We start from the raw sequence: 24,312 nt of genomic DNA, 5'->3' as shown, positions 1-24,312 counted from the left end.
CATCATTTTGTAAACTTACCAAACTGGGCTCATAGCTATGGTTTCTCACAGCATTTTTAGACACCCCCCCCCTTAAAAAAAAGAGTCCTACATAAATGGTTGACAATATAATTTTATTTAGTTATTTGTAATTACACACAAACATCAGCTCATGATGTCAAATTGAACTTGCGCACGAGGGTTCCAGCCTTTATCTGCTCCTCTTTTCTATCCTGTAAACCAAATGACAAATAGATGATTGGTTAGTACAGTTTCCATAGCAACAAAGTCATATCACCCTCACCCTATTCACCTTCAAGACTTTTTTTTTCCAATGCACGCCCTGCGGGCGAGCAAGCGTTTTGTGATATGGGAGCATTTTTCATCCCATCCCGGCAGAGAAGGAGTAAGGCAAATATGATAGCCCAGCGGCGTGAAAATTGCCGCAAATTCCCCCACGAATTTCAATTGCCTGTGATTTGGAAGGTGAATCTCCATGACAATAGGGAGGTAAATGAAAGTAGGCAGCATGTCAAATGAAGAATTCAGCCTTAATGTAAATGGATCTGTGTCAAAAAAATAATAAAAAACTTTGCACCTTAGAGAAAATAATGAGTCCCAACCACTTTTGACAAGTCTTTCAGATTATTTGAAATTGGATCTGAAGTTTCCGTTGGCAAAAAAAAAAAACATATTCTAAAAATGTCAGTGAGACATACAAGCCGAAAAGCCATCAAAGATGCAATGATGTTATTAAAACACAACGTAAATATAAAAGTAATGAAATAGGATGGATGTCCCAACCATGTCATGTTTGGAAAAGTTACAAGTAGAGTGACAATAATGAACTTCAGATTTGTTTTATTTCCAGCTCATTTTCATCTCATTGTTCACTTGTGTTTGATTCTGCTTTTAACGGGATTTGGCCACAGAGGAAAATCTAAATGAGCAAAAATGGGGCTCAAGTTACCATCTTTAAATCTCAGGAAGTTCCCTTTGTTTTGAATGTACTAACCTCATTATAGCAGATCTTTATATCTTTATAAAATTAATAATAGAAAAACTTTAAAATATTTACATGTTTTTTTAGCTGAGACCTTTTTCTATTCTTTTAAGGATTCCCAAAATAAAAATTGAAATAAAAAAGGCAACAGTTGAATTAATTAAAAATGACGCTGTGTAAGGGCAGGGATGCCTAGTTGACCTTAGTCTGTTTAGTTTAGCAATCAGCTAATCTTATAACTGATTTTATGTATGTATGAAGCCCATTTAGACAACAATTTTGTGATATTGAGCTATATAAATAAAACTGACGCTGCATGTGGGGCTAAACTCATTTTAACAGCAACATAATGCATCAAGAGAACTAAATAGCTGCCATGCATGTTGTTCATACCCTATCTGTTTTGAAGACGTAGTAGAAGAAAAAAAGAGGAAAAACTCCAAACATTGCTCCCATCAGCGAAGTCTTCTTTGTTGCTCTGAAGTGTGGGTAGGGGTTTGCTCGCGCATACACCCATCGTGTCAGGGCAGGGTCGTCCTGACAAAACACAAGGATGCAACATTTTAGACCACAGACCCATAAAATGACCTGGAAACTAAAGTTTACATTAATAACAGGCTCCAGAAAAACATGACTTCTGTTCTTTTGAGTCAACAGATGTTCAACATATTTAATTTGTTGACATTTTGGACTCTTAAAACTCTGCAGATCTTGTAAATCTTACAAAAAGAGATGCTTAAGTGAAGAAAAAACCCCAGCTAAAACTGTCATTTGTGAAGAAAACCAACAAAAAACACAATACAGAACAGAAATCACTGCTCAAATGCCATCAAGCCCTTTATCAAAGATTACTACAAACTGAAAGACAATGTAAAAAATAAAATAAAAAAAGGTATTGAACTTATTGGAATTTATTCGAACATTAGGTCAGAAATTCTTCTCTATATTCTGTGACAACAGTCTGGTCCAAACTCAGGATTTATGCATCTGCAGCAAATTCATAGAAAAATTATACACAAAAACAATTGTAATTGTAGTCGTAATTTCCTATTATGTGTGCAGGTAAAAAACAAAGACAGTTTAAGTAGTAAGTGGTAAAGAAATCCATTCTGATGCATCTATTTCAAAAGTGTGCGGCTGGATAGCTCCGATATGAGTCGTCGTTTTTGTTGCAACGATAATGCTGGGTTGCTGGTATGAGGGGCTGTAGGCTAGCAAGAGAGAGTGTAAACAAAGGGAGGATGGGAAATGAGCGCAGGCGTACTCCGCCAACAATTACGCCCACAATTCTGAAGCATATTTTTAATGAAATACTGCCGCTCTGCAGAAACTATATCCTAGAAAACGACTGTTTTTTTTTAAAATTTAAAATAAAACAGAATAATCATAGTAAAAAAAACCAACAAGTAACACTTTTACAACAGATCAAAATATCATTGAGTGGAAATTTAAAACTAAACTACCGGTAGTTTGATCTATCTTTGGTTTTGACAAGCATTCCTTTAACTTATTTTTAAAACAAAAATATGAAAAGCGTGAATTCGTGTCCTAAATCAGTGCGAAAAGACGGCCCCTACTTTAAATTTTAAATCTCCTTAAAGTACAAAAGACGGCAAATAAAAAAAATAGCGAACACAATTGGAAAATCTAAAAAACCGGATACTCTCTGACTGTTCACTCACGCAACAGAAAAGAGATCAACAAAAAATAATGGTCACATTTTAAAAGAATTGATTTGATGTTTTGACAAATAAGCCCATTTACAAAAAGGAAAATCGCCATCATATAAAATACACAATCAAAAAAAAACAAAAAACAAAACAAAACTAAAGTTCTGTTTCTTTCAAAGTTGGCACATAACACCAAGCACAGACCATAATATAATGATATAATAAAATGCAATCCTTGCATCTACCTTTAAAATCGTCTTAAAAGGTTTTACCTTAATAAAGCAAATAATTATGTTATAATTTCTGAATCAAAGACTGTAGCTTGCTAGCTAGCTGTGTCAGTTGTTACATTAGTATAGCATTGACACAACACTTATACATGGCAGCCACAAAAATACAAGCTAAAATACAAACCATAACAGTAGTTTATTTTTTAAAACTAGACTTTTTTGCATGTTTTCTTCCTGTTCTATACTAAATTGAAAATGTTAGCATGCTAACGGGTTCCTCGGCCCTCCTCAGGGTGACTTTACTTACAACCAGCTCCTTCCGGTGCGGGTTGTTCAGCTGCACCTGATACTGCCTCTTCAGGTTCGCTCGAACCGCAGCCCTGGCTTCCTCTGCGCGCCGGTGCTCCGGTGACAAGTTGAAATATTCGTTTGGGTCCAATGTTTTTGGCAAAGAGGCCAAGGGCGCCGCTTTGTAATCCGCCATGATTGTTGGTGACGGAAAAACTGCAGATGGCTGATCTCGAAAAATCTCGCGTTGATTCGTTAGCAGTTACCGTGGCAACGTGAAGCGTTCTCAAGCAAGATCGCGGAAAATGAGCGCTGCGGACAACAACATCGAAAAGGAACCGGAAATTTTAGTCTCGGAAGAATACTTAAAATGTGAAGTTTCTGTTGATGACGAGTGTACCTTCACAGAAGAGGAAGATGATCTGGAGGAGACTGTAAACGCCGTCCAGGGGCATTCAGGAGCCACTGCTGGAGCCATTTCAGTCACCTCCTCCAACACGCCCAAATCACCACCTGTGGTCGATTTTGTGCGAAACTTTCTTTTCAACGCAGGAATGTCAGACACTCTTCACTGTTTTCAAACGGAGTGGTATGAGATGATACAGAAACGGCTTGTGGATGAAGATCGGGTCGATCTAGTTCCGGACGTTTACTTCCAAAACCAGCGTCTGGAGAGCGAGCTGGAGAGCGCCCGGTTGGAGACGGAGGAGTCCAGGCGGACAGCCTCTGCAGCAGCTGGGGCCCTGGAGAGGCTCCAGAGAGCCGCAGACGTGGAAAGACTGCGGCTGAAACGCCTGATCCAAGAGAACAAAATACTCAGTGAAGAGTGCAGAAAACTCCGGATGAAATGTGAAAAACTCCAACCCACAGTGCAGCAGAGGATGAATGAAAAGCATCTGGCTGCTCGGAAGGAGCTCTTATGGGTGACTGCAGAGAAAGACAAAAGTATCTTGCAGCCACAAGTAGCCCAACAAAGGTCTTCCTCTGCGGAGTCAAACAAGACAAACCCACGAAGTGGAGTCAGCAAAGCTGCCCACATTTAGGCCTCTATATGCTCCTCTTTCTAAAGCATTCAGGCTGGATCACGAATAAAATCACTGTAAAAGAATGAATGCATAAGAGTGAATGTTTTTGTGCATGCAAATGAACATAATTTGAGTTCCAGTTATAGATGAATTTGTCAATTGTTGCATCACTATAGACGTTCACCTCATGCAGCCACTAGAGGGCAGTGTCCAACCAGTTGTTACTGTCCTGCACGTTGACGGATGTCTGGTAAAGATCCTCTTCAATGAAAATCGTTTTTTTTTTGTGTTTTTAACATGTTCTTGTGGCATTTTCCTCATGGCGGAGAACACATTTAAAGAAAATTAAGCTTAATTTGCATTTCTGAGTATTTCTTTATTCACATTGCTGGGAATCAGGGGCAGATGGGCAAGAAAAAAAAAAAAAAAAAAAAAACACTTGGAAAAAGCCTGTAGCCCTGACATGGGTGCTGCAGTCGGGAGCCTCACGCTCCCTGCTCCGCTCCGTTCAGTGACTTGCAGACAAATTGATCCATATACATCTTGGTTTTCCTTGACCAAGATGGCATCTGGCTCAAAATTGTACGGCTGGATAGTTCAATTATTGCCCGCCATTTTTGTTGCACCGGTACTGTTAGGTTGGGGATGTGAGGCGCTGTTAGCCAGAGAGAGTGTAAACAGAGGGATAATGGGAAATAAGGGAAGGCTTACTCTGCGCCAAAACTCCCGTAGACAACACAGAGACACATTTTCAATAAACTCCTGCCGCTTTGCAGAATAGTCATAGAAAACAAAACAGTTTTTATTTTTAGCCTATTGTAAAAGGGAACAATTTTACATAATGGGAAATGAGAAAATGCTTTTACAATAGACCAAAAGATGATCAGAGTGGGTCTTCAAAAAGGCTGTTGAAAAAATGAAAAGAAATTAAAAAGGATTTTTCTGGTCTTCAGATTTCAGAGAAAAGCATGTTGGTCCTATTCGTCTTGTTTCTTAGGTTATGACTGAGATTAGGTTAGGAAAACAGTGCAAAGTGAAAATGAAAAACAGATGGATTAGGTTGATGCGATGAATCTGCTGGAAGGGCCTTTTTGTTTATGCCTGATTTCTAAATATTTTTGTAAAATTATGAATTTATGAGCATATTATTTTGCTTCAGTTAATTAAAAGCTAAACATATGGTGCTTTTTCTGGGATGTTGGATGTTTTTATTCATTTAACACCCTGTTAAATACTTTGAGAAAAAATATTTCTGCTTTTTTTTCACATCGTTTGCATCACACAGAGTGACCCAAGGGCCCACAATAGCTACAGAGTATGAGACCAAATGATTTATTGTCCTTGGAGGACCTCTGAGAGCCACTAGCGCAGTCTTGAAACATCTATTTATGACTTTGAAATGAAATTCTGCGTGAGACTACTCTTAGGTTTAAAAAGAGTTTGAGCCGTCAGATAAAATATTAAAATGTTTCTGCCATGGCTGACTGCTTGCAGCCTCACTGACTATTGAGTTGAACTTTAACCACGTAAAAACAATGAATGTTTTGTCCTTTTCTTTTCAGTCCTGGACTCCCTGGCATTGCTAATACCGTTCACTCATATTTTTTTTTCTTCTACAATACCCTTATGCCTTGTTATTTAACTAATGGGCACTTATTCTTGGTGCACTGATTGTGCAAACTCTGACAGATAGCAGAGATTAGACTGTGGTTCAGAGTCAGAGGCAGCTGCTAGCTGTGAAGAAATGAAAAGGATCATTTCCATGTGCACATGATTTAATCATGTCCCAAATCTGAAGCCCGTTTTCTTTTAAAGCAGTTTGTACTTGAAAGACTTGCTTGAAAAGAGTGAAGCTGAATCGTTATGCAACTGCAAAAAAAGAAAAGATTGTGAAGTAGACATTCCATTATATGATTACTTGGCTAATTTGAAAAGATATTGTTAGAATAATACCCCTTTTGAAAAAATGGTAACAGAGGAGTGTGCAGACGCCGGGAAGCCGTTGTTGGCAGTGCTTCAATCCAGTCCTCCATCTCCTCCCTGCTCCAAAGACCAACATTTTCTTCATAGTCTGCTTCTATCCTTGAAGAAGTTGCCACCTTTGATAAAAGAATGTGTCCTACTTCAAATTCACAAATTATTTTATGAAAACAGTACCGACCTGCTTCATTTGGAACAATTGGAATACAAAAAAAACAAGGAAGCAATTTCTTCTATCTACTCCATATATTCCTCCACCATCCCTCATCCAAGCAAACTCCTTCTCGTTTCTGTGTCTCATGTAGTTTTTTGTTCATATTCTTCATTTTTGTGTTATTTTAGCACAGTCTTTGTTTTTGGTTTCATATTTTAGAAATCATAATGTTCAAAGGTTTTGTAAAACCTTTTTAGTCAAGAATAAATGTTTGTACTTTTCATTGGAAACATTTTTATTCTTCGGCCTGATTCTCTCAGAAATATTTGTATCTTTTGTCTAAGATTAGAGTTCTGGCAAACTGTTAAAAACATTTGTTTTATTGCAGTATTTGTGTTAAGTCACATTGCAAAAACATAATAGCAAAAAAAACAAAATTTATTTTTTGACTGCCCATTCCCTAAATTATTATTTTGCATCATTTAATCAACTACTACACTCATAAAATTCTTTAAAAGTTATGAATATGAAAAGAGGTGATCACCATCATTATATGGGAGGTTTGCCACAAAGACATGGGGCAGGGGTCCGCTGTGCCCTGCTCCGGGGTTTGGACAGTCAGGTGGCAGATGGTGTGTGCACTCCACCTGACAAAAGGTGAAGTTGCCCAGGATTTTTTGGTCGCCCATAATACTAATCACCAGGAACTGACTGTGAGTGTCAGAGATAAGCGTCCTTGTAGTTGGGGAACTGGGGTCCTGCATTGGGGGAAACCTTGATGATAACCTGCTTGTTGTCCTGCTCTTCACTGCAGTTAAGGAATTTCCACCTCTCATGGAAGTCTTCTGCTCCTGACCTCCAGTCATCTGCAGAAGGCACAACCATGAACTCTTTCATGAGACTGTTCCAGATGACCTGGGGCCTCATTTATAAACGTTGCGTACGCACAAAAGAAGGCGTACGCCACTCTCTACGCAATAGTTGAGATTTATAAAAAGCAAACTTGATGGGAAAATGTGCGGTCCTTCACGCAAGCTCTGACCCAGGCGTACGCACAAAAACGGGTGAAAGGAGAAACGGCGACACCGTCGGCAGATGGAAGAAACATGTGAAAGTGAAAATGACAATACTGCCTCTCAGAAATAACATGAAGACTTCACAAAGCAAGTCTTACAATTAACAGCCTACACAAACACCCGTTTGATCGATCAGCAGTGAAACAAATAAAAAAAATCAAACGAAAATTACAACAGAAATTCAAATGAACACTTATTTGCAAAAAGAAAAGTGAAATATGTTCTGCAATATTGGCATGTTGTGCAATTCATCCTCATAAATAATATAGTTAACAGAACGAAATAATGTACAAAACTGATATTCTCGTTAATGTGTCTGTCTGGCGGAGCAGATATAGGTGCAATTAGACAGACAGATGGATAGATAGAGAGAGACGCATTAATTGTCCACTAGGGAAAGTTGTTTACATAGTAAAACATGTCTTCATAAGCTACAGAATTATGGTATTCATGCATATGCCTTTAGTTTGTTTTATTTTTGATAAAACAATGCATGGCGTATGTCTCAACCATTCAGAAAGCAACAAGAAATTAGATTTGCGCTGAACAATTTCCCATTTCCACGTCGATTATTCCCGACATCTGTAGCTTGTCAGATGCAATTAAATGGAGGGAAATAAAATGCCCCATCACAATGCGTAATGACGCACAATGGCTGATCTTGCGCTCTTAGAAGATGTCGCAAATGGAAGAATTCGGGGGAACGCATCTTTAGACAAGAAGACTTGCTGGCAAACGAGGAGGAGTGGCTTATGAGCCGGCTCCGACCTCCTCGAGCCGTCCTTTTGGACCTCTGCGGGCTTTTGGGGGTGTGTCACCCGGTGCATCTGGCGCGTCGGCGTCCCCCTGCGCCTCAGTCACCACTCCACTAAGGGATTCCCCAATTCTTGCCGCTTGTCTCTTATCAAGAGGGGTCAGCTCCGGTGTCCCCCCCCCCCCCATGGCAGGCACACTCTGGCGATGCAGCGCCAGACGTGTTTTTGCCTCGACTTTGATGTCCGACCATTTCTTTTTTATTTAACCACGGTCCGAGGTTGTGAGGCTACAGCATTAACGGCGTCTGCCACTCACGTGGCTTTTAGGCATTAGTAATGCCCACACTGTACCCTCCAAACAACACTTTTCTCCTCTTTTCCACCTCGCCAACGATAACTTCCACTTCACATTGAGTGAAGTTACGTTTTTTTGATTTCCTCTCTGTGTTTGCCATGGTTTCGCAATCAATGAATATTCATTTGTGGGTGTTTCACGGACTATTTATGGCCAACTATGGGTGTGTCATAAAGCCGCAAAAGCTGCGCTGCATTTAGAATCGGTTGTGATTTATTAAGGGAAAGATGCGTAGGATGTGCGTGCGCACGGTTTTATAAATCCGAATATTTCTGTGCGTACGCACGTCCTATGTTTCATCCGTACGCCACTTCTGACGCAAATCCTACGCAAAGTTTTATAAATGAGGCCCCTGGTGACCATCCTCCCCCAGGTGACCGCCTGGGGGAGGATGCTGCAAACACCAACCTTGAAACTGCTGGCCATGGTGCTAAAGGAGACTCCATTGGTGAGATCATTTAAAAAATAAATAAGTAGTAAATATTATTATAAAATTGAATTTAAAAGCAGTACATGTAGCCACAATTCTGAGTCTACCCAGGCAGGGGACAAAAACGTTGTGTCAGGAAGAGAACCTGGCGTAAAAATCTCTGCCAATCCACCTGTGTTAAACAGTGAAAGCTGGAGCGCTGTGGTGACCCCTGATATGCCGAAAGGTGAACAACAACAATTTTGAAGCAGTAAGAAGAGGTGGGTAAGATGTCCAAAATTGCACTGAAGTAAATGTAGCATCACTTCAAAAAATCAAACTACATTTTTTCCTTGCTAAAAATCACAAGGCGCACCACCAGCTGAAGTTGTTAAAAAATGAAACTCTAATGTGTGTTAAGAACATTGAGAACATACAGTCTTTCTTATTAAAGTGTCTTGAATATGACTCAAATTAACACACAGAAATAGATATCTTATGATTTTTCAAATTTCTACCTTCTCAGTGTAAAACCAGTTTGGATGAACGAGCTGCAATCTGTCAATGGTAAATGTTTTTTTAGGCTTAAGGTGAAATTAAATAGTTTCCCACTGCAAGCCTGATGATCACAGCGGCACAAATATTACTTAATACTAGAGAAGAATACAAAAAAAAGAATGGCACAATGTTTGTTTTTTTAACAAATTACCTCAAAGTTAATGATAGATTAGCTGATGGTGGAAGCCTCTTTTGCACCTTTTGAATCTGTCATACCCTCTTGTCCATCTTTCCTACGTGGGGGTTCGTCTTTGTAAGAACTTATTTGCCTTACAGTTTCATGGGATGTTCTTGACTTTGTAGCAGTGGCTGATTGTAATTCTTCTCCTGCCTGTTCAACTCCCTTGCTGTCCTTTCCCTTTCCCTCTCTACTGACAGCCCCATCCACATCAAAGCCCAGTGCGACCTTTGTGTCAAACTAAAGAGATTGAAGAAAGAAAAAAAAAATATTTATTTTCATCGCCCTTAGCCTAGACTGAAATATGCCCACCCAACAATCTGCATCCTTCTCTGGATGCAGAATCGATGCTGTTTATTAATCCAAGGGATCACCATACAGACGGATTTAACAAGATTGCTTATGCTATCAGCAAGACCAAATGGTGTTCTGCATTAATCATGTAGAAGGCAGCGTCCGGTCAAAATAACCACCACAGAACCTGCCAGGAAATTACCACGGTTTTTTTGCGGCTTCATATTGGGCTGCAAAACTCGTGGTTATCTATTCACAAATGTGGAAATTAGATGAGCTACATCATAAAACCACGCTTTGAGGCTGGTGAAATTACATAAATAATAAGGAAAAAATACATTTTTCTCTCACAAAAAGAAACAAAAACTGATCATTACTTTAAAGCCACAGCTTAGGACCAAATGTGTGAAGCAGTGTTTCGATTATAAAGGAAAATATTCAAAAATAAAAAGTTTGTGCAAAAAATGAGGTTAGGTGGAAAAAGGAAGCAAGAATTTTTTTTTCAAATAAACTTTGATTTATCAAAAGTACTTTTATGCTTGTAAATGTTAAAATTTTACAGGTGCAAATCTTGCAATTAGTTAAAGATCAAATTTTTGTTCAAGGCGGGTATAGACCTTTTCTAAGTCATGTTACTTTGAAGTCCCACTCCGATCATCTTTTAATTTGTTGTAAAAGCTTCTATTCCTTTGTCTTGATCTTATTTTTTTATTGTAAATTTTATTTAAGTGGAACTGTTTTTCTTTGTGTTCTGATTTTTCCTTAAGTATGATCATGCTATTTTTAGCCAAAAAAATAACAAAATCTGTCATTTTCTAGGACAAAGTTTCAGCAGAGCGACAGAAGTTCATCAGAAATACACCTCTGAGTTGTGACTGTGGCTGGGAGTACGCCTGCTCACATTTCCCATCATCCATATGTTTACATGTTCTCCCACTAGCTTACAACCCCTCACAACACTAACCTAACAATTACCAGAAGAACAAAAATGGCGAGTAACATTGAAGCTATCCAGCTGTAAGGTTTTGAACCCGATGTCAGGTCGGATGAAGAAGACAAAGACGTGCATGGATCTAGTCGTCTACAAGTGGAAGCATCAGAATGGAGCAGAGCAGGGATCTTGTGGCTTGATGAATATAGATTTTACGTAACAAATACAAGCTTTTTCCAACAGTGTTTTTTGTCTGCACCTGATTTACAACAATTTGAATAAATAGAAATAGAAATGCAGTTTATTTTCCAGTATCCTGTTCATATATAATGTTAACATTAAAAATGTTATATATCTGCTTCTGTCCATGTGTTTGAATATTCTTCATTAAGGTTAGCGGGATGAAGCAAAGTACTGACAGCAGTTAGCGGAAGCTTTGTCCGAAAGTCTTTAAACGCCAGTTTGAGAGAGTTGATTTCAGGTCAGATGGGATGTCACAACACTGAAAGAGACAGCCTGTGTCTGACCTGATGGGAAGAGACAACAGATGAAGAGGCGTGCTCAGTGTCCGAGTTTAGAGGTCAGCTGAAACAAAAAAGAGATGGAAAATCTTTTATGTTCAACCCCAAACTACATTTTAAGGAAGAAAAATAATAATATTTTCATTTCAACAATTATTATAAACTGATAAAATGAACTTGGTTATTAAAAAGCTTGGGTTTATTAATCATTGGGAGTTGGATTGACCATCTAACAAACTGACAAGCTTTTTTTATTGTCGAACATGTAAAAAACGTCTTCCTGCAGTCCTCACATTCCTCACAGGACAAATCTGTCTGACAAACTGGGCGTTTCTGAAAAGCTTAGTACGTTTTTTGTGTGGAAAAACTGGTATCAGATCTGATTTGTGACTGTTTTCCCACAAGGTCTGTTGTCTGGGATGAAGACGTTCCCTTTCCACGAGAAAATAGTAGTTATGCAGCGGTTTCTAAAGCTTGGGGAAATTGACGCTTAGCCACTAAGTGCGTACAAAACTGACTAGGATTTTATGGGAAAGTCTGAGATATCGCTCTATTTGGGTCATTTCCAACCACAGACCTTTATATTGAAGGCTTCCAGATTACTTTGATGGTGGTGATTATCATCAGCTTTCATCTCGAAGGGATGACTTCAGCCAAAGTAGAGTGGAAACTTTGTCACACACAATGATACCACCGCAACGGCCAAAACGCTGCTACAAACATTTCCTCTGCTTGCAGCACAGACTCGAACTCACAACGTTCATTGTCATGAAGAAGTTCTCTGATGCTGCTCTAAATGTCTCTTTATCAAGTTTGGATATGTCCTTTAGAGTTTGCATATGCGTGCTGTGCACACAGATTTGCCACATTTCATCAGGAGATTCACATGAAGCATTAGCTCAAGGATACAGTCTGTCAAGCGACACCCTGCTGACAGCTGCCTCAGATTTGTGTGTGTGTATGAAAAGGAGAAAAAGAGTCAGGAGTCAGCTCAGGCTGTTTCTCTCCTTGCAGAAATGTGATGTTGTCTTTATTTTTTGGTGATCCCTTAACAAATTCAGGCTACTCTGTGGCTGAATAACATCAGGGCTGCTAAAGCATCTTTAGCACCAATTATGTGCTCAGGGAAAATGCCAAGTTTATAAATAGTGTTTTGTTGAGGGTCTATCTGTTTGTGACTATAAAACCATAAAAATGAGACCCGGAGCGCTGTATGTCTACGTCACGAGCTGAGGGCTTTGATCAGTAAACGAGGAGAGGATGAGTCACTCTCTTCACTCATGGCGTTTTTTTCACAGACTCACTTTCCTTATCTGGTTGCCTCTAAGCTTGGATTTGCTGCTATTTCCTCCAAGCCTTCCTATTATATTTTATTTATTTCCCTTTTTGGTTTTGAACGTATGATACACCACTTTTTCCTTCATAGTGATCTAATTTTTCAAAACCAAACCTTTTTTAGTGGAGGTTTTTGCATCACTGACTCTGGACTGCACTGCTTTTTTTGTGGCCAAAATGAATTAAAAATGACTCAAGATATTTAAAGTTTAGGCTCCTAGAGCAGATGGTCTGGACTTCCTTTTCCCTCACATGCAGACAGCTTGCCCTTGGCTGCACTAACACAGACAGTTTAGAGTTTCCTGTGAGGTCCTGCTGGGTTTGCACAGTAGGTTTTGGTCCTTGCCTAACCTGTTACAGTTTCCATTTGTGGAATTGCCTTCAAAACAAGGATATTTGAGCTCAAACAGATACTTTGTTTGACAAGACAATTATTATAAAATCAAAGTCTGATTACATGAGGAAAAGAAGAAAGAGTTTGTGGCAGAAGAGGGAAAAAAATGAGGCTTAAAGGACTTGATTATTAAAGTTTTTATTAGTTTTTGGTTCCATGAAAGTTTGTTGGAACCCAATACAACAGCACGAGAAAAAGTTCTGCAAAAATATATCTTCAATCAATAAAAGAAATATGTGATTAAATAGGATAAAACATAACAGCTGAGGAGAATATTATCATAAAGAACATGCAGGGATATGTTAGTAAATTAAAACTACTTAATCTAGAATGGAGTTGTAACTATAGACTGTAATCTAGTTTAGCAATCTAATGATGCATGTGACAGTTTTTGTTTTGCAAATTTCAGATTTTCAGTACAGTCTTTAGCTTGCTTTCGCTTTTACACACTCCTTTCGGGTCTGTCGTTCTGTCCATCAGTCTGGGGATCTCCCTGCAGACAACAAAGATGCTATATCAATTAAAAATGCACCAAATCAGTTCTTTGGTGTAAATAAATGCTAATCGATGACTCACCAAGACAGAGAAAGCTCCTGTACGACCGGTCTTCCCCCTCTTGGGTGGATCCAGCTTCACCTGTCTCCTCACTCTGACCACCTGCAGGAGTGTTGACATGAGTGATGCTGAGTGTTTTCTCTTTGCAGAACCGAAAAGTCCCGAATGACTGCCTGCTTAACCAAGTGGATCACAGAGGTGAGCATGTTAAACTGATCCCATAAAACAGTAGGGAGGTGGCTTTACAATTCGTGGTACAACATTTTCCTCAGCCCAGTTGTTCATCTGCTGCTTCCAGGTTGCCATGGAGACTTACCTGTAGGGGGGAGGATGTCTTGTCGTTGCTAAGGAGGGAGTAAGTGCCGGGGCGGGTTTTGCGCTTGCTTTTTTTCTTCGTAGCCTGAATCAAGTGTCTCCTGGACCTATCAGCCTGAGGACAGCATTGGAATGATTTTCATATGAACACACATTGTTTAAATCAGCCATTTAAATCAAATATCCCAAGTCAGTCATTTCAACTCTAACATAAATATTTACTTATTATTTTGTAGTTTGTATTTTACTTCTTTCAACACAGAAAGTAAACAATGGATATTAAAGTCTCACTCCGATAATCTTTTAATATATTGTAAAAGTTTTCTTTTAAAGATGATTATGCCGTTTCAGCCCCCCAAAAAAACCATGTAGTTTTCGAGGAAGTAGTTTCTGCAGAACGGCAGTAGTTTATTAGAAATTTGTCTCTGCTTTGTGGGTGGAACTGGCATGGAGTAAGCCTCTGCTTATTTCCCATAATTCCTAATATTCTGTCTTTTACTTTATTTAATTCAGAATATTCTGTCTTTTACTTTATTTAATTTTATTATTACGTATGACACATGTTATGTCGTAATAGTGTATATAGGTGTAGATTCTTCTTGTTGTTAAATGTTATTACTTTTGCATTTTTGCACATTTTTAAACACCCTTTCATTCTTTTTGCACATTGCTGTTGTTCTTCTTGTTTCTCTATTTTGCACTGAACTGCTGTAATAATTGAATTTCCCTAACGGGGGATCAATAAAAATTATCTCTATCTCTATCTCTATCTCTATCCTTTTGTTTACACTCTTTCCTGCTAAGATCTTGTTGTTTGCAAGTGGATGCATCACAATGAAGCGAAGCAGGGAGCTTGCGGCCCGCCCAACGTATTTTCAGCATAACAAATACTATTTTTTCAAACGCTATTTTCTCGTCTGGTACTGATTTATGATGATTTGAATACATAAAATTATCAGAAACACCATTTTAATTTTAAACTCTTTTATACATGTCTTCCATCATGAGAAAAAAATACTACAAGAAGATGTAAAAAAACACAATTTTTATTGGAGTGGGTCTTTAACTACCACCGCTGTCATAATCCCTGCAACCCTCTTAGTTTTGCTGACTCCAGCCTGAGCATCAGGAGTGGTTTACCTGGATGAGAGTTTTAGGGAAGCCTTTGACAGATACAGCTCCAGGCAGATTGAAGTGACTCAGGTGGGTGGGACCCCGCCGCTCCAGCTGCCTCTTACGTCTGAACAACACCTACAAGGATGAGAGAGTCAAAACCCACAACCACAGCCAGGCCAGCGTGTTTCCCTGAAGGTTAGTGTGCCTCATGTTGTGTGTGCTGTGGGTGCTGAGTAAGCTCTAGTCTGCTTTCCATCACTGGAAGTTCAGCTCCAATACCAGGGAGAGGAAACAGCCAAATGAAAATTGCTTTTGGCTCCATCACTTCCTGCACTAGTTTGCTCAGCTAAATCACTGTTATTGATCCACTCATTTTCAAAATAAATGAACTGTCACTTTGATAAACGATGAATTTTATTCTGCTACTTAGAACTTTAGACATGTAACAACATACCCTGGAGGGTTTACCTCAATCATTGATTTCCTTTTTACTCTACTGAGGAAAAGGATCAAACATAAAATAAGAAAAAAGGTGATCCTCAAAGATTAGAAGTCGGTTTTCAGGTGCTAAAGTTAAATGGTCAGACTGGTGGTGCTGCAGGGAGAAAGCCCCTGCACGTCAGAAAGAACGGGGTCAGCACTTTGCTTATTGTGCTGACGAGCCACAGGGCTAAAAGCCATCAACTCTGAAGGCCGAACGACAGGTGTTGATGTCTGAAAAGAAACCACTGGGGTCCAACAGGAGAACTTTATCAAATACGTTTTTTTTTAATTAATCTAAACTGTCAAATTCTCAGTTTATTTTTCTTCTTACTTCATATTCTAATGTAATCAAACTTTATATTTTTTAAGTGGACAAATTAGGGAAGTGAAAATGTTAAAATCATTACCTAACTATGTAGCCAGAAGGGGGCCCAAGTCTGGGTGTCCCTGTGCTGGTCCCCAGCCCAGATAAAATACAGGGGTGTGTCAGGAAGGGCATGCAGCATTAACTTCTCTGCCAAACCACCTGTGCGAATCAGTGAAAGCTGATTGGTTGAGGCAACTCCTGAAGCGATACGCCGAAAGGTGAAGAACAAGTGAAACAGTGGAAGGGATTGTAAGGCTCTTTAAATTTAGTTTATCATGCTTTAAGACTTTTTTGTCATTCTCCTAATTTCGACTTATTTCCTGCTTTGTTGTGAAAATAAAAAACCTGTTTCTTTTTTTTTAAACTTGGTTTTAATCATCTTTTAGGCCTGTTTTTGATGTTTACTTCTAGTTCCACTGTTTCATGTTTTCAAACATGCTGACCTTTTTTCTTTTTAAATAAAGCTTTTAGACTTTTTTATCTCTGTATTCATCTTGAAGTCTGTCTTGACATTATGATACATTAAAACTTTTGATGTTTAGACTTGAACTAAGCATGAAAACTGTTTTAGAAGTTCAGGAGTTTAAAGTAAAATTGTAAATGTCAGACAGCAAATAGAGCAGCTTTCACTCAAACATTTCCTCTGAAGATGAAGACGTTTCTACAGAACTGTTTCCATTTGTTTGCCCTCCCTTATGTCTGACTGGGTAATATCATGTTTGGACTTCTTTTACTGCAACTCACAGTCACCGATGGAGCAAACTGATCTGAATCACACAGTGAATTCTAGCATCTGTGGACTTTCTGTCAGGAAAAAGTGAGTCACCACATTATCCATGAGCAGAAACCCTTCAATATCCCTGCTGAGTATCACGGTTCAAAGTGATGGTTTAGAACCACTCCAAGCTACATAAGTGGTTCAAACCAGCACAGACTGACCAACTTTCCACTCACAGATTTGTAACAATGGGTCACTTTCCTCCATGAATAAATGACCACATTTGTGCACTCAATTCAGCGGTTTTCTTTCTCTGAAAAGTTTATCATAAAACCAAAGATGTTTTGTATCACTCAAAAATAAAGATATTCTAAGTACTTTCCATCAATACAACTTTCATGAATCTTTGGAAAACCATGTGTTTTACACTTAGAAGGGAAAATGATAATTGACATGAAAGTATTAAAGGTAAGTAGTGAAAGTATTAAAGGTAAAGTATCAAACTTGTATTAGACGTGACACATACCAGCCCATCGGTTAAGGGTGATGCCCTTTGCTCACTTGGATCATCTTGCTAGGAGAAAAAGAAAGTCAGGAATGAAATAACTTGCTTATTTAAAAAGAAAAAAAAAGGAAAATATGTTTTTACAAGGCAAAGTAAATTATTGCCCAAAGCAAATGCTTCTTTAACAAACTCATAAGTTAGATTTTCCATTTTCAAAAACTTAAGATGTTCATCCAGCCTTCTGGCTTTTGCAAACGTGTGTTTTTGGCTCGTAAAGTCAAGATTTTATGTTTTCCACATCAAGTGACTTTGGTAGGATCACACGAGCACAACTAAAACTTAACTAAATCAGCAAATATAGCCTCTGAGAAGATGCTGCTGCTGGTAATCGTTAGTTGCCACCACAACTGAAGCGTATAATTGTGCGCGCTCTAATTACGTAAGAACTGTCTGCAGCAGAAAAACGCATATGTGGTGCGAACTCCATCAGATGGAGCAGAAATTCCCAGCGCCTTTCTGCTGCTACGACAAACTCATTGTCAACATGATTACTTTGGACAGAACATGCAGACTGTCCACAGAAAAATGTCGACCACAGCTTTAAAGTCTAACAGCTGGTATCCACATGAAATGCCAAGAGAAAGGTTGAGGGGTTTTGTTCCACGGAGGGGGATATTTTTGGTCCAATGGCACAACATCTGTAAACACCATTACAATGAAACTTTGTTAGAAGAGTCTGCACAGGTCAAGGACTGACGGTACACATCTCCAGCCATCCTGGAAACCAAGTGTCATCTCTCAGTAATGTTTTTTTTAATGTAGGAGAAACTAACATTCCAGCAGTTACTGGTTTCCTTTGACCCAACAGCCGTTTCAACACTGACCACATAATTTCTCTGCTCATTCAAATACGGGAAAGAACAGACTTAAGATGATCTGTTAGTCTCATGTGTCCAACAAGGATATTGATGGTTAAAGTAAATTCATTTTAGAGTAAATGGCGATGAGAATCGTAGCAAAATGATTTCTTTTATTACAGCTTCCAAATTTTACTACAGAAATCCCACTCTTCATAACGCTCCTTTGATACAAATTTTGCAAACAAGTAATCGTTATATATTCCTGACATTTTCTAAGTCAACCTTGACAGACAGACCATTGTTCAGTGGACGCAAACAACATTTAAGTAGGCTCAAACATGATGCATTTACCTGAGTGGAATCTCAGCACTTCACATCACGACCGGCACATAATGGACACCCTTGTCCTTCCCTAACTATCACATCTGTTCCAAGTGCGTCACGTACCTGTCTGTTTGTGGTCTGCCCGCTGACACAGAGCTCTCCTCGGCTCGCTCCTGAGCAGTCCAAGGCTTGTGACAGCAAGCTCGCCTGCAGGCACAGCACACACACCCAGACACTAAACCCCATGATCCAGGCAGGAACCAGACTGTTCCCAGCCTCCGTCAGCTCTCAGCTTTATATTCTCGGCCTCTCCTAATGGGGAACAGATGCAGGGAAACGGGAGGCCATGCCAGCTTCACACAGACAAACAGCCTACCACAAGCATGTGCTCCACGCCAGCCAGTGGCCTGTGGTCCTGCAGAAACATGTTAGACATCTTGCAGGGTCTCCTTCTAGAAAGAAAAATAATATCCCACTTCTCTACATTCATCTACCCCAACCCAAGGAGGATAAATAAACTCAAATTTCCACTTATGTCTGCAATGCAGTTGTTGAAGTTAAATAAAAAAATACCTGCTGTGATGTGAGCTAAAGCAGAATTATGTGTGACTGTTCTGACTGTAGTTTTTATTCCAAACAATTTAGTGAATCTTTAAAAACAAGAATCACACCTACTGAATGAGTAATCAGAGCTGTTGGTGTCTTGTTGCAGAAGTAATGTATTACAGTAATATATTACTTTTTCTTCTTTGTGGTCAGAATCTAAAGACTTTTAAATTCATTCTGACTGAACTAGCAATTAAAATTATTTTTCATGCTCTGACATGCTGTTTTTTTCACAGAGCCATTATCTGTCTGTCTTGTTTTAGGCCAACAAGTGTAATGTTAAGCTGCTTTCATTGGATAGCATTTGTTTTAGTCAAATGCGTCACGCTAGCCTCAGGTTCTTTATGTGGTCTCTTTTTTTTTTTAACCTTTTTCAAAGAACGTAATGTTTTTATGGACTAAACTACCTAAAGCTGATGGTTTCTCTTCTAATGTTCTTCACTTTAAATAAATAACTGAATTAACTTTTTTATTCATTATTGAACCACCCTTCATCTAGATGTAAAATGTTCTGGGGAACTATTACTTCAAGGTAATATAGAAGTCATGTAATGCATACACTTACAAAAAAAGTTACATTGTAACTTAAGGGATTACTTTCAAGTGACATTAAAAAGTTATTTGTAATGTACAGTATTCCAATTTGGAAACGTACTACTGTAAGTACAGAAACTGTCACTGGGATTTGTCTTGATTGAGCACATAGTAAAATCAGATTAAATTATAAATAAAGATTGATGTTTTTAATTTTTCTTTCTTGTCTCTTTTAATTTTTATGTTGTTTTTTGTTATAATGCAAGAAATTTGCATCATGGTGTGCATTCTGTCTAAAATAAATTAAAACTATGACTGTATTTCCATGACGTTTTTTCACAGACAAATTCATAATTTGAACCATAATGATAAATTAAGTTTCAAAATGTGAATAGTTTATTTTCCAACTGACATTTTTTAATGAACGTAATTGTAAACTGTAAATGACACTGACTCTTTTAGCGTTCATGTTATTGGTGCATCTTTACACTGAGTCAGAGAAATATTTGTCAGTCACCAATTCTACATGTTGTCCCACTAAATGACTAAAAAGATGAGAGAGGGTTGTAATGTTCATCATAGAAACCCTTCAACTGTGAGACAGAATTAAAAAGAGAATTCAGGAGATCTCAATATATGATACTAGAAGAATTTATTTGTCTAATGGTGCAAAAAATAAGAATTTGGTCAAAAATTAAAAGTTCACTTCAAAGCTTTGGTTAGCAATGACAGAGGTAAACGTTTCCTGCATGTCTTGACCGGGTTTTTGGTTTTCCAGTCTATTCTTGCAGATCTTCTCTAAAGCTGTGATGTTTTGGGGCTGCACTGGCCATTCCTTTGTTCCATGGGCCATGTGTTTAGAATCATTGTCATTTGACCACATGACCTCCCAAGCTTCCTCTGAATCATCCAAAAGGTCTCTGGAAAACTTTTGACGGGACTGGACATGTGCTGACTTTAGCAGGGAGACCTCTGGAGAACTGCAGGATTTAAATCCATGAAGATGTAGTGTGTTACTATAGTAACCGTTGTTGCTCATGCCCCAACTCTCTTCAGGTCATTGACCAGTTATTTTTTCTAGATGTTCAAACTTTTAAACGGGTCAATTTGACCCGCAACATAACAGGAGAGTTAATACAGGTAACGATTGGGGGATAGAAGAAATTCTTAAAGAGGGAGTAACGGGTCTGTAAGGGAGAGAATTCTTGTTAGTTTGTAGGAGATAAACACTTATTTTCCACGCTGTTACAGAAATAAATTCTTTGAAAATCACACAGTGAGATTTTCTGTTTTCCTTTACATTCTGCTTCTCAGTTTATTTATAAACATTACAGATCTCTCTCATCTTTTCAGTGGGATAACTTGCAGAATGAGTGATTAAAAAGGATTATTTTGCTCCACTGTACCTGTATACAACATTTAAAGCAAAAAAAGAACAAAATGAGCGCATCTCCTGATTATAAAAGTTGCTTAAGAATAAAAATCCCATCTCCAAATTTATCGCACAGTGAAAGAATAAATGAAATGAAATGCAAAAAAATCTTCCAAAATGCACCACTGTAAAAATACGCAAACCAAATCATTTTATTTTTTATCCAAAGAAAGAATAAACTACTTGCTTGTCTCTTTTGTGCATGCTACTTCTTCCTGTAAATCTGATGTAAAATCAGTGACTTAAAGAGAAAACAAATATTTGCCAAAAACCTCTTTTACAGTCTTGGATGTGTAATGTGAACATCTCTGGGAGAGTACCGGCCAACCAGCTGCGAGCAAGCGGTGTGAGTTGATGGACAGGATGTTTAGTCTGAAAGCAAAGTTCAAGAAGAGCAAAAAAATACCCGAAAGCAGAAAGAGTTGTTTAATCTGGCAGCCGAGTCTGCGAGCAAACACAACTTTCTTCGCTTGACAAAACAATCGGTTCATTTCTGCTGGAATCCTCATTTATCCAAAAACCTAAAACATATTTATTAAAATATGTCAGACTCTTGTCATCAAGGTTACAAATTTATACAAGACTCTTAACTCATGGAGACATACCTCATGAAGTTATAGAGTTTTAAGTAACTGTATCAAAAACAACAGAAAAAGGGTCCTGTTGTGCAAAAAATATCTGCTGAAAATAGCCACGAAACCCAGAAAAAGGTTTCATTCTGCATAATTTGAGGGGTTGAAGGGGAAGCAAAGAGAACCTGATGTTTTTCAATTCATTTGATTAAAATACTGCAAAACACCCATATTATTTCAAATAATTTTAGAACCAGACGAAACAAACTTGACTAAGTTCAACAATGTAAATGTGCCAGTGTAAGGATGATCCATTTTTACTAGAAAAGATAATCAACCATCGCCTGCAGCTGTCTGCTCTCTTCTGCGGCAAACACTTTATCCTGTAGTTAGTTTAAGGATGGGTCATCAAGTCAGGAATTGCAGGTCAAACAGATGGAATGAACTTGCAGAGCACCCTCTGCTGGATCAGGAAGTCAATTCAACAGTTTTGCAGTTCAGAAATCAAGTATTACACCTTGAATTTGTTTTTCACACGCAAAAGATGGAGGCGTCTGCATCATTTAAAAATCTGAATTTCAGACAAGAAGGTTCCCCTCATTATTAACATCAATGACAGCTCCACCCAAAAGCTCAGATCTTTGATATTCCCCAAGTGAAATCAGTTTTCAACTGCTGTTAAGGTGGTGTTGCTAAAAAAAAAAAAATTCTTTATAAAGAATTAAGTGACTTCTTTACTGCTTGGTATCAACTTGTTCTCACATCAAGAGCTGTGAAGATCTAGGAATTTACTTGCTTATTTCTGATCCATTTTAGTCACTTCTGTGTTTAGATTTTTTCTTTTTTGGGGTTTAGGTTTAGTTTCCAGCTTTGCATCAGCAATTTAACGACTTGATTTTCGCTTTTTCAGAAGTCAGATATCATGCCTTCTCGTTCTCTCTTTTTTTTAGTTTAGTCTCCTTTTGATTTAGCTTTTAAATCATCAAAGACCTATCAAAGATCGGATGCTATTTAGGTGTCGCCTGTGACATCTCCAATGTCAAAGGGTTAAATAAATTGAGTTTTCTACAGTGGGTCTTTCAACTACCAAATTCTATGAGAAAAGAGTAAAGAAGTGCTTTTGTGGCATTGCTTGTCCCCAAGTTACATTATAAAGGTCTTAAATTGTAGACAAAAATTTAGAGTCATCACAAGTAATAATAAAGAAGGAATGGCTTGGACGATTCTTCTGAGCTGTATTTCAAGCCCCAAATCTTTGGAAAACAGCAATCAAAATGACTAGAATAAGAAATCCTTCCTTTGTGACTAAACTATAAGTTTTAAATCACATTTGTATCAGACCAGGAGCAAACATATTCTTGCCATCGTGAACCCTTTTCTGGTGTAGAAAACACACCAATAATTTCTTTTTACTGTGATGTTGATGTTTGTGTTTTGACTTCAGGGTACATTTTTAGTTAGTTTGGATGCTATTTCCATTTTCAGCTATTAAAAAAGGTCATTCATAGCTCTGGTGCCAAAATGACGCTGCTATTAATCTGCTCTGACTCTATCAGTGTGTCTTTCTGAAGAATGGATCCACTCCTATTCATTTCTAACCTATCTACACACCTCACTTTAGATGACCATAAAAACTGTTATCATTCAATGTATGATGCCTGACCCAAAAACACATTTGAAACTTTTAAAAATGGAAAGAGAGGTTGTAAAACATAAAACACAACATTTCAGTTGTGGGAAGGGGGCATCCAATGACCCACTCCAATGAAAATTCTGTTTTTGGTGTTTTAAAAAATTAATGTGATGCAATATATGCCCCTTTATAAGCAGATCGAATTCATATTAACCCACAAACCCAAATGTCTGTAAACACAAGTGGATTCGTTTTTCTGTTTTGAACGTATTGTGCAGCATACTTTAAAATTCATTTGAAGATGTGTGCATTCAACTCTGTACTGTAAAGAGAATGAGTATAAAAACAGAAATGGCTAAACAAAGTTCATTGCTGGATCATGTGCTTGCAATCTGTGCTATGAAAAGGAGAGCTCATCTTCTTGTTCCACCTGTCTGTGCAAACACAGGTCTGATTGCAAATCAATACTCCTCTCCAGCACACTGCCCTCCTCTTCCTCTGCAGCAGCTTTGGTAACAGCTATGGAGAGGTGCGAGGGTGGGAAAAGCAGCGAGGCTTTCAGAGCTGTCATGTGGAAACGTCTCGGGGAGCCAAGGACGGGGCTGAGGGAAAAACAACACGGCTGTGATGCAATTTGTGTTTGTCTTTGAGCAAAGGCAAAATCCAGGCTGCCACCTTACATTTCTCTTCATCTGCATTTGACTAAACTTAAGCTTAAATAAGTCATCAGAGAGCCAACATTATTTATCTTTAATGGAACATCTGTAGGCTTCATCTCATGCTCACTTGATAAGAAGGCATTAGTAATCGCAGGCAGCACAGTTTAATCCCACATGAAGTCCTTTTGATCCAGATTGTAATATTTTACATATTTAAACATCAAAGCTGTGGAGAAGAGAGGATTTTGCCAGTAGCTAATCAATTTGACCAAAAACCAGTTTGGCAAAACATCAGTTTCCTCAATAATTCTCTTTACAAACAGCAATACAGACCATGCAGACCCAGAATGACAAAACGTCTTAGATTCTGTTCATGTGTTCATGTTTTAACTGGCTAAAAGGCACTTTTTAGGTGGTGACTGAAATGTAAGACTCTGACAGTCACTCTAAAATGCTGAACGCTGTTTTTTTCAGATGTAATTTTTTGCTTTTGGATCA

At 38.3% G+C, this 24,312-nt stretch overlaps 3 protein-coding genes across 3 annotated transcripts; 1 reads left to right on the top strand and 2 right to left on the bottom strand.

The window, feature by feature from the left end:
- Positions 1-92: 92 nt before the first annotated feature.
- Positions 93-3,411, bottom strand: ndufb4 (NADH:ubiquinone oxidoreductase subunit B4). The gene is made up of 3 exons (XM_004081011.4): positions 3,190-3,411; positions 1,376-1,519; positions 93-212 (listed from the first exon to the last, which is right to left on the bottom strand). The coding sequence occupies exons 1-3, from the start codon at positions 3,364-3,366 to the stop codon at positions 150-152; spliced, it is 384 nt and encodes a 127-aa protein (XP_004081059.1). The 5' UTR covers positions 3,367-3,411; the 3' UTR covers positions 93-149.
- Positions 3,412-3,440: 29 nt separating this feature from the next.
- LOC105356680 (sperm-associated antigen 16 protein-like) lies at positions 3,441-4,282 on the top strand. The gene has a single exon (XM_011488857.2). The coding sequence runs from the start codon at positions 3,476-3,478 to the stop codon at positions 4,211-4,213; it is 738 nt and encodes a 245-aa protein (XP_011487159.1). The 5' UTR covers positions 3,441-3,475; the 3' UTR covers positions 4,214-4,282.
- An 8,974-nt stretch (positions 4,283-13,256) lies between these two features.
- LOC101170377 lies at positions 13,257-18,670 on the bottom strand. Its single transcript, XM_004081009.3, has 6 exons — positions 18,502-18,670; positions 17,216-17,263; positions 15,146-15,256; positions 14,007-14,120; positions 13,712-13,792; positions 13,257-13,628 (listed from the first exon to the last, which is right to left on the bottom strand). Exons 1-6 carry the CDS (start codon positions 18,622-18,624, stop codon positions 13,578-13,580), a joined length of 528 nt encoding a protein of 175 aa, XP_004081057.1. The 5' UTR covers positions 18,625-18,670; the 3' UTR covers positions 13,257-13,577.
- Positions 18,671-24,312: the final 5,642 nt, after the last annotated feature.

This window comes from Oryzias latipes, chromosome 20 (assembly GCF_002234675.1).
Source record: "Oryzias latipes chromosome 20, ASM223467v1".
Taxonomy (NCBI): Eukaryota; Metazoa; Chordata; class Actinopteri; order Beloniformes; family Adrianichthyidae; genus Oryzias; species Oryzias latipes.
Note: the sequence above shows the minus strand (reverse complement) of the source record. Positions and strands in the feature narration are given on the sequence as shown.